The following is a 16,662-nucleotide window of genomic DNA, read 5'->3' as shown; positions in this document are numbered from 1 at the left end:
GATTATGTTGAAAACATCCTCAATGTGGGGTTGGTACCATAGTGTAGTAGGCTAAGCTTCCACCTGAGTCACTGGCATCCCATAAGAGCTCCGGCTCAAGTCCTGGCTGCCTCAATTTCAATCCAGCTCCCTGCTAATGGCCTGAGAAAGCAGTGGAGGATGACTCAGGTCCTTGGATCCCTGCACCTATGTGGGAGACCTGGAAGAAGCTCCAGCATTTGTGGCTATTGGGAAGTGAACCAGTACATGGAAGATTCCCTCTCTCTGCCTTTCAAATAAAAGTAAAATAATTTTTATTTTAAAAAGAAAGAAAATGTTCACTCTGCTGGTGTGACCGAGACCTCTGAAAGTTCTCTCTGTGCTTCCCACACACCCATGTATAGCTCGGAGCCATATGTGGGAGCTCCAGCTCTCACACCCCGAAGGAAAATGAAACTGAGACCCAAGGAGTGAACCTGTTGCTTGTGGATGAGCAGGCATAGTTACCTCGGCAGCATCCGCTGTTTTTTAAGAGTTCTTAGCTTCATGTGGGTCGATAAGCATTTTGGGGTTAAGACGATACCAACCCTTTGCACTGTGTGTGGTTTAATAATTTCGCAGAATCAGCAACACAGGAATCTGACTTTTTCATAGCATCACGTGGCACTTGCTTCTATAATGAACGAATGCACATCCTCTCAAGAAAGAGGCAGCATATTCGGCCCCACCTCCAAACACTGAAGCCTTAGAAAGCCTTGCCAGGGCTTCAGCTGCCCTGCCCAAAAGAATGTAACTGCAACGCACAGACGCAGGACATGGTGCCCGAAACTCCCTCTTTTCTACCTGCCTATGGAAAGGAGACTTTGCATTCTTCAGGAAGGTAACAGAGCCCAGCCCCCTGTGGAGCTCCAGGGTGTGGCCAACTTGCCTTCCCACTGCGCATCTGTGTTGCTGGTTCAGGTGTGGGCTGGCCAGGCCACGGTGTGTTTCCTCCAATGCACTTACTTTGTCATGCTTGTGTCGCCTCACAGCCCTGGGAGCCCCAGTGTTTCTGCAGTAATTTCCCCCATGAAGCCGTGTGCGCAGACCCCTGGGGCCAGGCCCTGCTGGTTTCCACGGATGCCGGTGTCTTGCTAGTGGATGGTTAGTGAGTAGCTGTTCCTACAACTGTCTTTATTTGTGCAATTTGGAGTCATTCCGAGAGGGTGACTATGAATCAACTCCCATCACACCATCAGGGGGGAGGTTTGCCAAGTGTCGTGGCCTGCCCAAATCAACCCTTTGTCTTTAATGCAAGCAGAAGACATATGTTCTTAGCCAACCATGCAGGCTCATTGCTGCCCCAGATCTGACGAGGTGACAGCTGGCTATCAAATGCCCCCAAAGCAGTCTCCCTTGCTGAGCAATAACTTATACCATGGTTACCTGAAATCCACAAGGACACATGATTTGGAGCCACTGTCTTTAGTGACCATGTGATCTCTCTCGAGGTAAAATACTTGATGTCTAAAATAAATAATATGATTCTTAGATAACCCATTTCTGATGAATGTCAAAACAAAGAGACCTTGATAGAGTCAAGCCCCTGTAACATCAACCACATAGATCAGTGTGCCCCGGGAGAGGCGCGCCGCTCCCTGCAGCACAGACCAGCCACTGTGTGCAGAACCTGCCCACGGCCAAGACACAGTGGGTAGTGAGCTCAGTTTGGGACAGGGGTATAGATTCAAGGATGGAGCCGCAGGAGGACTCTTGGCATCAGTGCAGGCTCCCAGTCAGTGACAAAGGAGCTCCTGAGGAAGCCAGAGTCCCAGATGGGGGTGCAGAAGGGCACGTCCCCACAGCCCTTGCAGATACCCAGGCTCTGGTCACCATAGCAACATTTTAAGGGACTCCTAAAGCCACCATCATGGGACTGACACAGTGTCCTTAAAACTGCAGCCTCTTCCCACCCTCTAGCACAACCCGCACCCAGACAGACCCTGACTCAACACCTGCCAGGCTGGGTGCCAGGAGTGGGGAGGTCAGGGAGCCTGGCCACACTCCCTGGGGGATGTCTGTCTGATCCTGGTTGGTCTTACTTTTGATACCTGTCCTAATTCCAATGCCTAATGCCCTTAGCCAAATTGTATCTATAACTCAAGAAAAAGCAGATAGCTTAAAAATTCATCAAGCGAGAATCGAAAATGAATGTTGAAGTTGGAAACTCTGTAATCTTGAAGAATGCTTGACTCCAAGCCCTGGATTTCTCTCAGATGAAGGTGATTTTTTTTAAAGGATCCTACCAAGGAAGGACTGCCCACGTGAAGTGCCCCAAGCATATCAGCACACAGTTGGCACCTACTAAGTGGTGGCTGTGACCTTCCCTCTGTCCCCATGATCTTGCTACACTTTGAGAAAAGCCTTAGGTTTTGTTATTGTTTGCCAAAAGCATACAACCAAAAACATTTTGCTTTGAAAAAGAAGCAAACCCTAAAGGTTTGGTCTAGTCTCTCAGTTCCATAGATGCAGGAGCCAAGGCCAAAAGAAGCGTTGGGACTTACTTGATGTCGCAGAGTATCTGAAACTGGAACCCAAGGGGATTCCAAGCCCAGGGTTCTTTTCCACTCACCAGCTACGTTCTGTAACAGTCTAGTTAAGTTCTTATCAGTGTTTTATACAGATTTCCAAAAATGAAGTCCTAATCAAATCAGGATGAAAAAGAAACAAACGCTCCCCTGTTGGTCTCACTAAGAAGATGAATCCTTGAGGCTTTCTTTGTACCTTGGAAGCACTTAGAAGCCACGGTTCTTAAAAAGTTAAATATTTAAAAAAAGAAAAGCCATGACTCTGTGTTCTGTTGTTCAGCTTTCCCATGTTCCCTCCTAGTCGTCCTGTGAGCTGTTCCCAGGAGTGGACTTCTTTCAGACCCTTTCAGGCTGAGCTCCACTCTGTCCCATTTAACCACTGTTTCATTTCATTAGACTAAGCCCTTGTGAGTCCACTCCTTTCAAGTCCATTATGCAAAACCAAGGTCCTTTGCACTCCAGGTGTAGTCCAACCGGCTTTGAAAGAACAAAAATGCCAGTTCATGGGCCACCCCCATGTGGTTTTGTTTTCCATGAGGGGATGACAAGAAGAGAAAAACAAACAAAAAAATGACAAAGCAGTCATGGAATCCACCCAGCAGTCAGTCCTGCGTCTTCTGCCTTCCTGTGCCATGTGCACACCCAGAAAGTAACCTGGGGCATCACTGCTTAGCTCAGTGTCCCTGTGTCCGGTGTACAGTTCCTATCATTGACTTTACAACTGCTGCTGCTGCTGTGGTCGTCCCTTCAGCCCATGGGAGGCAAGGTGGCTCTCATGCCCTGACAATGACCCAGCGCACAGCTGGCTTTGTCCTTGCCTGGGGTTGAGCTCCACCTGCTCGGGCTGCGGCCTCAGAAAAGTTACTGGCAGCTCAGTCTGGTTAAATGAAAGTTACCAGTTCCGCCTCCTAGGGGCACTGGGAAATGCCACAGGCACACTGAGCACCAGGCCCTGGAAGGTTGTCTGCCTTTTTCCCGCAAAATGGGATGATCACAGTAACTCAGCCAGAAGTGGTGGGTGGCTGACAGGTGTTGGGGCCATCCTCCCATGTTTGGAACAATGAAGGCTGCCCTGGCAACAGTGCACAGTGAGAATCAGTACCTTCTTGTGAAGGTCTGAGGTAGAGGAAGAAGGAGAGTGATTGATGAGTGAATGACTCATCATCAAATTCACTCACATTTGCCCCAATAATTAAAAGGAAATCAGAGACAAGCCGTGTGGAGCAAAAGATTCCATCCCCCCACCAACAGGGAGCAGACAGCAAGGACTCACGTCCCCCCTGCCTGTCCTGGGCACCGTCCAGGGAGGACTGCCCTCCGAGCACACTTAGATTGCTTCAACGGCTGATGTCCTCAGAGACCCTTGCACCTGAACGACTGTTAGATAAACAAGCCCAAGCCCCGGGCACAGCCACTGACAGCTGAGGGCAGCCACAGAATGAAGGTGCCACCTCTCCTGCACCAAGCTCACCCCCACCCTGGCTACCCTTGACACCTGCAATGCCCCACGTCTGCATCCAGAGAAAAATAAAATTGCCACACAGAGCAGCCTACATCATACCTATAGCCCCCTGGTGTCGTACGGCCCTTTGAGAGCAAGGCAACCGCTGATAATTTGAAATTCCCCTGAGTCACCCTCAAAGAAAGTCCTGTGTACACCTGTGATGCCTTTAATCAGCCATATAACTGAAAATTTCTACCCTGGAATTTGTTTTTCCCTGCTATTTGGACAGTACAATTAATATTTTTCTTTTATTTTTGCCTTTAAAATAAAGAGAATTTCTTATTCAGAGAAATACGGTGAACTTGGAGGCAAATTACCATAGGTGCAGATCACAGCAGGTTAGAACAGAGTATTTAAGTACAAATGAAAAGTGTAGTTTTACTGTCTCGAGATACACGAAAAATGATCTAAAACAGGAGATCATTTCACATAGTACCTAAAAATAGGAAAATACTTAACATAATACTTACCGAAAGACTTCAGAGAGATGGCTGCCCTCCCACTCCCACCCTCTTTTTCATTTTTATCTTATTACTTGTTCAGTCTTTTGGAACCACCACATTGAAACTGGTACTGAGAGATTCAATTGCTTTGTGTTTAATGAAAAGTGAGAATACAATTTTGTACCCCCGTTGCTGTACCTCTAGACTGAGTTCTGGGTGCATCTAGAAGGGAAATACAGGGGAATTCCAGTTTGGGGTTGTTGCTTTGTTTTGCTTTTTAATTAAAAAAAAAAACTTAAGCCCATTCTCTCCAAACGCCTTGAAGTGCCCTCATGTTGGTACTTGTCCCTGAGCCAGGAGAAGGGCAATGTTTGAGCTTTCTGTGGAGGCCCAGGCGCGGCTCCTCGCTGTCCGGATCAGGGCGGTGTGGGCAGGGCCGCCACCCCCACGTAACCAGCTTTCCTCTTGCAGACGACCTCCCGCCAGTGCCCGTGTTCGACAGGTCGCTGCCCGTGAAGCAGGTGCACGTGCTGGAGACGCTGGACCTCCTGGTGCTCAGAGCAGACAAAGGTGGCATCCCCTTCCGGGTGGGTGCTCTGAGAGACCAGAAAGGGCCCGCCCCCTGCAGCTGCTGTGCTGGGGTACTCCGGGGTTAACTGCTTCTCCTGGGGCACCCCCCCCTCCCCGTGCTCAGCCAGGGGCAGCGGGGAGGTGCATCCGCAATTGCAGAGAACCAAAAAGCAATGTAGGGTGCTTCCTACATCCTACTCCTATCGTCCTAGCTCTCCCCAAGTTCCTCCAGGTCTTCTCATTCGTCCAACCTAACTCCTTTCTTCCCCTGTCACCAGGAAAGGACGCCCGTCTCTTTGTCTTCCGGCTAAGTGCCTTGCAGAAGGGCCTCGAGGCCAAACAGGCCGGGAAAGGCAGGTCCGACTGCCGGGAGAACAAGCTGGAAAAGACAAAAGGTGACTGGGGTCCTCATGTTCAGGGGGTTTCTGTTGAGCTGAGGTTTTCCTGTGGCCAAGATTTGCAGAAGATAATGAGTAGGAATTTGACCGCTGCGGTTTGGTCCTGACTCAGAAACATCACGAGGTAGTGACACCTGTTACCTTAGGAAACTTGAAAACATAGGGAAGCTGGCTGAGGCTTCAGAGAAGCTCCAGACCTGTGCAGAACAGGTTTTCCTGTAGGTGAGTTAGCAAACTGGCAAGAGGAGATGTCTTCAGACGGGTCCAAACCCTGCTCATCAGTCACTGTGACCTGTCAGGTAACAGGTAGGAAGACAAGACCACACACTGCACACTACAGTTGCTGTAACCCATTTTTATGCTAAGTCACCTTTTCCCCTGATGTCAGAAAGTGGAGTTTTCCCAGGTTATCACCAAAGCATCAAGGCCCCAAGGCTTCTAAACTCCCCAGCTACATGTTGAGCGACAGTTCCCTTCTCTTCCCAGGCTGCCACTTGTATGCAATTAACACTCACCATAGCCGGGAGCTGAGGATTGTGGTCGCCATTCGGAATAAACTGCTCCTGATCACCAGGAAACACAAGAAGCCGAGCGGGGGCCCCGGCCTCTCCTCGCTGTCCCCGGTGTCTGAATCACCTGTTGAAGAATTCCAGTACATCAGGGTAGGTTGTTTTGCACTCAGAGCACTTCTCTCCTGGCCACTCCGGCCTGAGGCAGTTAGGCATACCTGTTCCGTAACCAATGAGGGACCTCTCACCTGTGGGCACACTCACCAGAGGAATTCATTGCTGTCAGGCACTCAGTCAAGCAGCCGAGACTCCCCGCGTTCTGTTTTAACACTCAGCTCCAGTTCCAGCTCTTGACTCCAGGTTCCTGCTAAGGCAGATCCTGGCAGACAGCCGGTCATGGCGCCAAGGAGTGGAGTCCCTGCCACTCGGGTGGGAGACCTGGATGGAGTTAGGCATACCTCCTCCTGGAGATTGTTCTCTAGTTGAAGGATAGCACAGAGCAGCAGACAGACCTGTGACAGTCAGCAGGAATAAGTCCTGAGCAGAGGCGGAGGATAACGCAGAGGGATGTGAGAGGGCAGAGGTCTGTTTCCCAGGAAAACCTACTTCTGAACAGACACCACAGGGCAGAGTGGGACCAAATGAGGAGGATGCCTGGGGCTGGGTGCCAGTCCATGGCCCTTGGGGCTGTTGAAGATGCTGGAGTGGGCAGGTGGTGTGCAGAGGAAAGGGCAGGAGGCAGCTCAGAGAAGGCGGGACCCAAGGGGCCCTAGCGAAGACTTCGGCTTTGATTCCCACTAGCTCCTGGGTGGAGCAGAGCCTGTGGTCCAAGAGTAGAAATCAAGTGGACCTCTGAAGCAGGATTCAGGCCTGGGGAGCCAGAAGGGTCAGAGAAGCATGGGGTGGGGGAAGCTGTGCCACTAGCCTGAGGCACCAGGACTTGTTGGGGGCACAGCCTTGTGACCCATCATGCAGTGTCCCCCACTCACCCCACTCAGGCAAACTGAGACACTGTTTCTGGCACAAGTCCCCTGGATTACACCTGTGCAGGTCTGCTACTGCTGCACATAATGGGGTTGGGGCAGCATGGCGGATCCAGCAAGTTCAAGTCTTGCCCCAGTTGGATACTGGTCCTCGTGAGGCCATCGGTGACCATCTACAGACAGCACGCACACACCCATAAGTCACGGAGGCTCTTCTCCCATTGTTCTCCCACAAGGCTGCAATGACTGCAGGCAAAGTGCAGGTAGCAAGCTTTCTGGGACTAAAACCAAACATGCGGGGCAGGCCATTCTCAAGAAGAGAGGGCTGTGTAGGCTCAGGGTTGTGAAGGTGCAGATCCCAGTGGGACGCAGTGCTGGGACAAGAGACAGGGAGTATATTGGGCTGTGCCTCTAACTGCTCACAGGGGCTTCAGCCTAATGATTTGTCTAGTCCTCATCATTCCCCAAGGCCTCACCTCCAAGCACTGTCGTCTCAATGACTGGACACAGGAGGCCCTAGCCACTGGGCAGGGGGGCAGCCTCGGCTGCCTGAGGAGGCTAGCAACAAGAGCTGACGTGAAGGCAGCTGTTTGCACCCAGGAAATCTGCCTATCGGACTCACCCGTGGTGATGACCCTGGTGGACGGGCCGACGGAAGAGAGCGACAACCTCATCTGCGTGGCTTACCGACACCAGTTCGACGTGGTGAATGAGAGCACGGGGGAGGCCTTCCGGCTGCACCATGTGGAGGCCAACAGGGTAAGGCAGCCGCTGGAGGGACAGGCTGGGGAGTGGGCGAGGGACGGGGCTAGGTGCCTTCATGGGGTTTCTTTCCATCACCTCCCACTCAGCATGCCCGTATTATGGGTGCACTCTGCAGCCTGAACCACGCTGGGTTGGCATTTTAGCAGGGAGAAATGGCTTCCCCTAATTCAACAGTGCTGTCCCATTGCCCTACACAGCCCTTCCAGATCTTGCCCTGACACGCCAGCCTCCTGAACAAAAACGAAGCACAGAGTCAGAGAGCTGAATGCCAGTAGCTAAGGAAGCCAAAGGACGTGTTAGGCAGTGCACCTGGGAGGCCTTGGGAGAGTCAGTTGGACTCACAGCTTAGGGATCAATGACTGGGGGTAGGGGGTAGGTGGACTCCTTTCTGACCACTAAGAGCCCCGCTGAAGTGGGGAGGGAAGCAAAACTCTTAGGAAAGAGCGGGCAGGCAGACGGAAGCACACAAGTCTGCACCCTGAGCTGTATGGAAAGCACAGGTGTCCTGGTTTAGTAGCAAAACTACTTTGATGCTAACTAGTATGGGAAGGGGTCTGAATTCTGAGCTCAGCAGAAGCTGCTGAGCACCCACTACCCTGAGGCCAGGGTACCCTGCTGTCGCTGGAGGCTAGAGATGACAGCAGGTGGGTACCGCTGAGAGACAAGGCACAAACCTGGCAATGCTGAATCACTCGGGGTTCACACCGGGCAGTGTAAACTAGCATCCCACCTTAGGTACAAAAAGGTAAAATGAGGGCCTCAGTCTCCCCGTGGGAGAACACAACCCGTGGATCCTTACCAGGGCTTCCAAACACACAGGCTCCCCCTCCATCCTGTTCGGCAAGTCAAAGACCATGGAATTCTTTCCAGTTAGGCTTTGCAGCTTGTCTTAGTAAGTGCTCATTAATCATTAAGAACACGTAATATCTGATTAGAGCAAGATTTTCAGAGGCAGAAAAAAATCTTAATTGATTTGAAAGGCACACTGACAGATTTCCCGTCCACTACCACCCCTCAACCCTACCACCTACCCCCAGACCGTAACAGCCAGGGCTGGGCCTGGATGAAGCCAGGAACCAGGAGCTTCATCTGGTCTTGACATGAGTGGCAGAGTCCCAAAGACTTGGGTCGTCCTCTGCTGCTTTCCCAGGTCCATTAGCAGGGAGCTGGCTGGGAAGCTGTGTAACTAAAACTAGCCCTCCAATATGAAAAACAAGAAAACCAGAAGTACAGAAGCCTAGATCTATCTAGTAAGAAGGTCTTGGTGTGCTGGCCATAGAGTATGCTGTCATTTCTCTTTCCCATGGTACTGGAATCCCAACTCGGCTGTTTGAGGAGCCATCTAGGAGCCTGGACGCTACTCCCGCAAGACCTCACCGGTCTTGAATGGGCTTGGGAATGTTTGGAGGAGCCCCAGCTCATGTCAGAATATCTGGCCTACATCCACATTGCCTTGAACACTGCCTGTGGTCACCTGGGGAGCTGTGAGAAGGAGCTTCCGCCTTCCCCGCCCCCACAACACCAGATCCAAGCAGAGTCTGGAAATGGGGAGGACTCAGGAACCAGTGTCTTCTAAGACTAAGGTAGATTCAGTAGGACACATCTATCCTGAAGGCCACCTGAACCCAGGCTAAGGCACTGCCACTCCCCTCCCTGCAGCCACCGACCACCACCTGGGCTTCTTTATGGGCCTGGGGCCACCCCAGCCTGCTGACCTTGTGGGGGAGTAAGTGCCTGACTCATCCTTGAAAAGGTCTCTCCCATTTTGGCTCCTCAAAACAAAAACCACAGAGTAATCATAGCCTAGCAGGTGCTCATTCATCCTTTCCAGAAAATGTCCTCGTGGGGAAAGTACTCAAGCTTATTTCAGAGACAGCATTTGACATGTTTGAGTTTAAAACAGATCATGTCTTTGAGAATTCTGCAGTTTCATTATCATTTCTCAGGGTAGAGAAATGTCGTCTTTTCAACAATTCCATTTATGTTATAGTTCTTATTTAGTTACGTTTAATATCTTGATCATTCCTCAGAAGGCTTGAGGATTTTTTTCTCTCATGTCTCATGAAAAGCCTAGGAAAAACCGAGTTACAGACAATTCCTTTGATAACTTGCTTTGCTGTGTTCCTCATTTTTCCTGATGACTACGAGGAACAATTCTAGAATTTTCTGCCTTCAGTATGCTTTTTGGAAAACAAAGATACAGAGCTTTTCTCTAAGAGAAAAAAAAAGAAACTGTTTTGGAGGAAGAAAGGAAAACCAAAAACCCCCTCCCCAGATCCAGGCTCCAAGAGCACTGCGCACTCACTCCCTGTGTGGTCAGCAGCTGCGGTCCCTTTCCGTGGTCACGAGCCCCCTTGTCTGACGGGCAGGAGCACCCTGGAGAAAGACAAGGCAACGTGCCATGTGCCTGCCAATACCCACAGAACACAGCCAGCCTGGCACCCAGAGCCTCCTGCCACTCAGACCTGAGCAGTAGAGGCAGGGAGAGTAGAGAAAGGCCCAATAGGGGTTTCTGGACTTCCTGCCCCCACTCCGGTGCCAACTAGTCTGCACCAAGATCCTTGATTGCCTTTTCGGGTTTCAAACTCACCTTAAGTCCTAAGACAGTCCCAACTCCAGGGAACGCTAAAGCAGCACCGAGAGGGTCAACATCAAGTTCACTGTATCAAGAGACCCACCCCCCCCGAATGGCCTGCTGTTCCCCCACACACAGCCGACACTGGCCTCATTCCCAAAGCCAGGGGCTCCCCCAGAAGAACCTGCAGACCTGGGAGTCCAACCTGCAGCTCCAGCTCATTTGCTGGGCCCAAGTTCCCACCTGTCAGCTAGAGACTGGCTCCCCCTCTCTCCCATAGATGCAGGAGCCTCAGCCCTCATCGAACACCCACTACTACCCACCAGGCCCCTGGCTGCACACACGCAGCACTAGCATTGAAATCAGAATCTTCCCACCAGTCTTGGGGGAGGGGAAGGGGAACGCTGTTCAGAAAGGAAAGAGACCCAGAGCGAGAAGTCCATTCTCCCCGCAGAGCATTCAGCTAAGAAGTGGCAGAGGCCAGACTTGACCCAGGCTGTGGAGACCTTGTCCATGAACCCTGTATGACATTGACTCAGGTCTTTCTGGTCCTTGCTGCTTGCCCAGCCAACCTCCTACCTAGCAGGCGCTCAGATGTGGAACTGACCACATCAGTGTGTGCCTGAGGCAGTGGATTTAGAGTTTATGAACACAGAGAAAAATTTCATACTATCCAAGTTGCTTCTGTAAAAAGAGCTGCAAGATGGAGGAATCATCTGAAGTGGGAGACCAGATAAAAGTGGTGATTCCCATGTCAGAGGCTGTGGGAGTACTGGGCAGAGGTGAGCGTTGGCGGGGGCCTTCCGTGGGAAGGAGGTAGTCCTGGCTGGGCTGCAAGAGGGCAGCCTCCTTGGCAATGTGGGCTAAGGGCTGGGAATGCAGGTGAGGCAGCAAAGGGAGTAGGAGACCCTCAGAGGGCTAGCACTGCGGGGGGGAGGAAGCAGGCAGCAGCAAGGATATGGGCACCAGAGCCTCCTCCTCAAATGCAGAAACTGAGGCCTGGACAAATGCGTCCCCCTGGACCGCAGGACAGGTCCTCCCCTCCCCAGAAGTGAGCATAGGAAAGGCCAGCCCTGCAGGCTTGCTGGGGCCACTGCGAGGCTCAGAGGCAGAATGAGGCCTCACTGAGGGGACAGGAGTACAGAGGTAGGAAGAGGACCCGAGCCCCGGGTTGGATCTGGGCTGCGGCCCCGACCAGCCAGGAAGCCTCTCTGAGTCTCCCTTTGCCATCTGTGAAGTGGGAATAATGCCAGACATTTTTTAGGGCTGACCCAAGAATGAAATGACAAGCCCATGTGAAAATGCTCTGTTACTGGGAGCACGCGCTGTACACCTGATATATTTGCACAGAGAGAACAGCAGAGCTGGAAATAGAGTTGCTCAGATGGGTGAAGAGGCAACGAGAAAGCACTGCTGTGTATTGCATCCGAGGCCTCTGGGTGGCGTCATTGGCTGCTGGGGGCTGGGTTGGGGAGGTGGTACAGATGGCCTGGCAGCCAGCTGCTCGCAGCCTGAGCCCGTGTTTTCCTAGTGTCCATGTCCTGCCTGCCCACCACCATTGCCCGTTATCATTGCAGGTTAATTTTGTTGCAGCTATTGATGTGTACGAAGATGGAGAGGCTGGCCTGCTCCTGTGTCACAACTGTAAGTCAAGGCCCTGCGGCATCTTCACTTGCTCATGAGGACTGTCTCGTCTCTGGGCAGTGTAAGGGGACTTACCCTCAGATTTGCCTGCACGTGTAATTGCAGCTCAAAACTGTACACACACACATACACACCCTTGGCTCTCCCCCCACCCTCCGTGCCTCCACCCCAACCTCTTGGTGACTTGGCACCAAAGCCAGTGACATTAGCACCAGAATGTGGCAGTGTTGACATTGACTGCCAGTAAGGAAACCCCCTACTGTGTGCTGCATGCTTTGCTCAGTATGTGATGGACGGACAGCCCCGGATTGGCCCTGTTCCTATTGTCAGCTTTGAGAGAACACAGGAGAGGCCTAAGAAGTGAGCTGCCTTTCTCTGGGTCAGGCAGCTGCAAAGCAGCAGACCCAGGGTTCGCTTCTAGGATTCCTGGACTCCCTCAATCCAGCAGGCTTGGAACCGGAAGAGTTTTGTTTTGTTTTGTTTTGTTTCTTAAAGATTTATGTTTTATTGAAAGGCAGATTTACAGAGAGGAGAAAGATCTTCCATCCTCTGGTTCACTTCCCAAAAGGCCACAATGGCCAAAGCTGAGACCATCTGAAGCCAGGAGCTTCCTCTAGGTCTCCCACACAAATGCAGGGAGAATTGTAGGAAGAAGATTAGTCAATTGAGCTATCATGCCAGCCCCTAAAAGTTGTTGGTTTCTTTTTTTAAGGCTAAAAGAATTGGACATTTTTCCTGGATGGAAGAGGTCATGCAGTCTAAAGCCTAAGATCTGTTAGACAGCCTATGATTTTATCAACATTGGGACAGTGGTGCTAATTCTATCACATGGATAAGATACTTTGACTCATTAATCTCTGCCTAATAGATAGGAAAGCTACCTATCAGTAGAACAATCTTTTGGATCAACATCACTTTTTTTTCAGTGTCTTTAATTTCTTTTTTTTTTATTTTTTAAACATATATTTTTATTGCATTTCCTTTTTAAAAAAAAAAAACTAATTACATTGCATTATGTGATACATTTTTTTATGCACTGGGATTCCCCCCGCTCCTCCCAAAACCCTCCCCCCACGATGGATTGCTCCACCTTGTTGCATTTCCATAGTTCAAATTCAGTTGACATTCTTTCATTGGAGGTATTTACCAAGCATAAAGTCCAGCATCTTATTGTCCTGGTAAGTTCAATAGTTTCTTGGTGAGACCATCTCTGGTCTGAAGGTAGAGCCGGCAGAGTATCATTCCAATCAATTAAAAGTCCCAACATCATTTTCAAAATGCCTTACTGAGGGGGAGTAAGGAGAAGGCAGTTATGAAGTGCACCAAGTTACAAAGTGTAAGGAAAGCTCCTTAAGGGGAAGTTCCTCTTTGAGGATGTTTAATCACAGGCCTGTTTACACCTTCTTCCAAACAGTGAACCAAGAGGGAGGAGTGGTGTCTTCACTTTCTTTAAAAGAAAACAAACAAAAAATCAATGAAAAGCATATGGGACGGAATGCTAAGGGAGGTCTCTGCTATGCCAGGGTGGCTCAAGCAGCACCCCCACCATGGCCTACCAGAGGCCCATTGCCCCACCCCCAGGTCTCTGGTCCCACTGCAGTCAGGGGCCATCACATCAAAATGTCCTCTCCTACATCTTTTCACCTGGGGTGGGGGACTGATTTTTATTATTTAAGTAAAATATAACCTTTGAGTAAAAATAACTAGAAACTCAGAGTCCTAAAGAGGAGAAATCTTCATCATAGCTCTGCTATAGACAAAAAGAGTTTGTGATAGAGACCTTAACGGATGTGTCCCTTGAGAAAAACAGATTCACATGATAAACCCTGGAGGGCCTAAACAGTTCAGGCAGTTGGTGACCTTCATATTTTCTCATCATTAGCCTCTATTTTAAAATCCCGAGGTCAAAGAGTCCGAAGCCAAAACTGAGACAGAAGCATAAGGGGGAAATAAATAAACAAAACTTAAAAATAATTCTAAAAAACAAATTTTAAAAAAATCCTGAGGTCAGTATAAAGTACTTGAAAAAAGAAAACAATTCACAGTAACATTAGTACTCGGTTGTTATTAACCTTTAGTGCAAATTATTGATTTAAGTGCAAGGGGGGAACGCTTGTGTTTCCCAGTGGGGTTTCAAAGACGTTCACACAAGCTCAACTGGGAAAGCTCCCTCATTCTCCACATGACCTCATTCAGCCCCAGTAAGTCTCAGCTTCCAGAAGTTTCCTGCCTCTCACCGCTGCCATTGCCCATCCCACACTGCCTGGCACGGCAGGAAGCCACCTGCCCTTCACCAGAGTGGGACTTCAGAGCCCAGCTGTTGCCCTCCACAGGACCTGTCTACAGAGGCACTTGTCCTGAAGTCAGAGTTAGTGTCACTCGTTCTCGTTCTGCACAGCTGGCTGGGAAAGCAAAGGAGAGATGATTGCTGGTCAGCGCCGGGCTACTTCCTGTCCACCCTCAGCCCAGCCCTCTCATGTGCAGCCGCAGCGGAGAGATGGCTTCATTCTGCCACCACAGAACACCTGCTTCTGGGTAATTTAGGAAGAACAGGAATTTACTTCTCATGATCCTAAAAACCATCACTCAATGGTGCATCCCTACTTGACAGACGGCAGACAGGACGAATGGGAGCAGACGTGTCCACACAAAGCAAAAGGGAGCAGACCCTCTCCTGCAGGCTTTCCTGGGGCAGCAGTGACCCAGCCGCGACCACTGTCCTTTCACCTGGACCCCTCTCAGGAGGCCCTGCCTTCTAACCCCCAACACGTGAGTTTGAGGGGACACATCCAGAGCACAGCAGGGGAACTTCTGGAGGCCTGGTGAGTTCAGGCCTTGGGGAGAGGCACACACAGGCATGGCTGCAGGCAGAAGGGCTGCACAGCTCAGCACTCTTCCATAGATCTACCTGTTCAGTCTGATTCACCGCAGCCCTTCCTCATGGGAGTTGGGGGTGGATGGAGCTGGAGAGAGATAAGTGTAAGGGACCAGGCCTTGGGAGACAGACTGCTGCCCTCTGCTCTCTCCCCCGGGGTGGGAGACAAGAGGCTGCCATGCAATCAGCCAGCATCTGCCAGAGCAACTGCCTGCCTGGGGATTCAGCAGTAACATGCATACCAACACTTGACCTCTGGAAAGGTTATAAGATTGATTTATTAGGAGCCGCATGGTGGCATAGCAGATAGACACTGGGATGCCAGCAGCCATGTGGGGAGTGAGCCAGCAGATGGAAGATTGATCTCTCTCTCTCCCCCCCTCTACCCTGTAAATCTCTCAAATGAATAAATAAATTGGTGTTTGTGGAAGGGTGGGGGCAGATATAGAAGGAGGAAAGAGGGAGAGAGAGATCTTCCATTTGCTGATTCACTCCCCAGGTGGCTACAGTGGCTGTGGCTGGGCCAGGACAAAGCCAGGAACCTCAAATTCCATCCCGGTCTCCCAGTTGGGTGACAGGGGTCCAAGCACTTGAGTCAGCCTCTGCTGTTTTCTTAGGCACTCTAACAGAGAAATGGATTGAAAGCAAAGCAGTTAGGACTTGAAGTGGCACTCCTCTAGTGTGCTGGCATCGCAGTTAACACTTAGAGGGAAACAGCTAGACAATGAACAAAACAAACAAGAAAATTACCTGGTGCATTAAGTGAGTAGTGCTAAGGGGAGAGGGATCAAGATTGGGGAGGTGCAGGGAGTGCCAGTCACCATGACGGGCATTGGAGAGCCAGGAGAAGACTGGAAGTTAGACAGGAAGATACCCAGGAGAGTCAGAAAGCTCATGGAAAACTATTGAAATTATACCATGGGTCTTCTCAGACCATAAAGTAGTAAAGCCAGAAACCAGCAACAAGAACAATAGCATAATCATGAATGCTTAAATTAAACAACGTGCTACTGGATCATCAATGGATCGTTGAAGAAATTAAAAAGGAAATCAAAAACTCAAAATAAATGAAAATGAATCACAACATATCAAAAACTATGGATTCAGCAAAAGCAGTCTTTTTTTTTTACATTTAATAAGGCGGTATTATTTATTTTTTTTACATTTTTTTGCGTGTATTTATTTATTTTTTAATTAAATGTATTCATTAATTACATTGTGTTGTACAAAAGCAGTCTTAAGAGGGAAGTTTGTAGCCTTAAATGCTTACATTTTAAAAAGAGATAAATATCTGAGATTAAATGTCTAACAATGAGTCTTTAAAACAGAAAAACCAGAACAAACTAAACCCCAAAGAGCAGGAAGCAAGAAGTAATAAGGGTCAGAGCAGAAAGAAGTGAAACTCAAACCCCAAAAATATCTACAACAAAACAAAAAGTTGATTTTGGAGGACGATAAGCAAACTAGATAGACCTCTAGCCAGACTAACAAAGGAAAACTCCAGTAAATAAAATTGGAGATGAAAAAGGAGATGTTTACAGTCTATACCACTGACATACAAAGGATCATAAGAAATTGCTATGAAGAAATGTACAGTAATAAACTGGAAAACCAGGCTCGGCGCGATGGTGTACTGGTTAAAGTCCTCACCTTGCATGCGCCAGGATCCCATATGGTCACTGGTTCTAGTCCCAGTGGCCCTGTTTCGCATCCAGCTCCCTGCTTGTGACCTGGGAAAGCAGTGGAGGATAGCCCAAAGCCTTGGGACCCTGCACCCACGTGGGAGACCCAGAAGAGCTCCTGGCTCCTGACTTTGGATTGGCTCAGCTCCAGCCGTTATGGCCGCTTGC

The 16,662-nt window shown here is 49.9% G+C and overlaps 1 protein-coding gene across 3 annotated transcripts in view; it reads left to right on the top strand.

Annotated features, from left to right (window-relative positions):
* Window positions 1-16,662, top strand: part of GARNL3 (GTPase activating Rap/RanGAP domain like 3) — a 140,548-nt gene that overhangs the window by 112,507 nt on the left and 11,379 nt on the right. For all 3 annotated transcript variants that reach the window (XM_058672622.1, XM_004593559.4, XM_058672623.1), the window contains 6 exons: window positions 1,011-1,122; window positions 4,965-5,063; window positions 5,342-5,458; window positions 5,948-6,123; window positions 7,554-7,712; window positions 11,871-11,937. In XM_058672622.1, coding sequence (XP_058528605.1) covers window positions 1,011-1,122; window positions 4,965-5,063; window positions 5,342-5,458; window positions 5,948-6,123; window positions 7,554-7,712; window positions 11,871-11,937 — 730 coding nt within the window. The remainder of the gene's footprint in view (window positions 1-1,010; window positions 1,123-4,964; window positions 5,064-5,341; window positions 5,459-5,947; window positions 6,124-7,553; window positions 7,713-11,870; window positions 11,938-16,662) is intronic.

This window comes from Ochotona princeps, chromosome 14, assembly GCF_030435755.1.
Source record: "Ochotona princeps isolate mOchPri1 chromosome 14, mOchPri1.hap1, whole genome shotgun sequence".
NCBI lineage: Eukaryota > Metazoa > Chordata > Mammalia > Lagomorpha > Ochotonidae > Ochotona > Ochotona princeps.
This window is presented reverse-complemented; position numbering and strand designations above follow the sequence as displayed.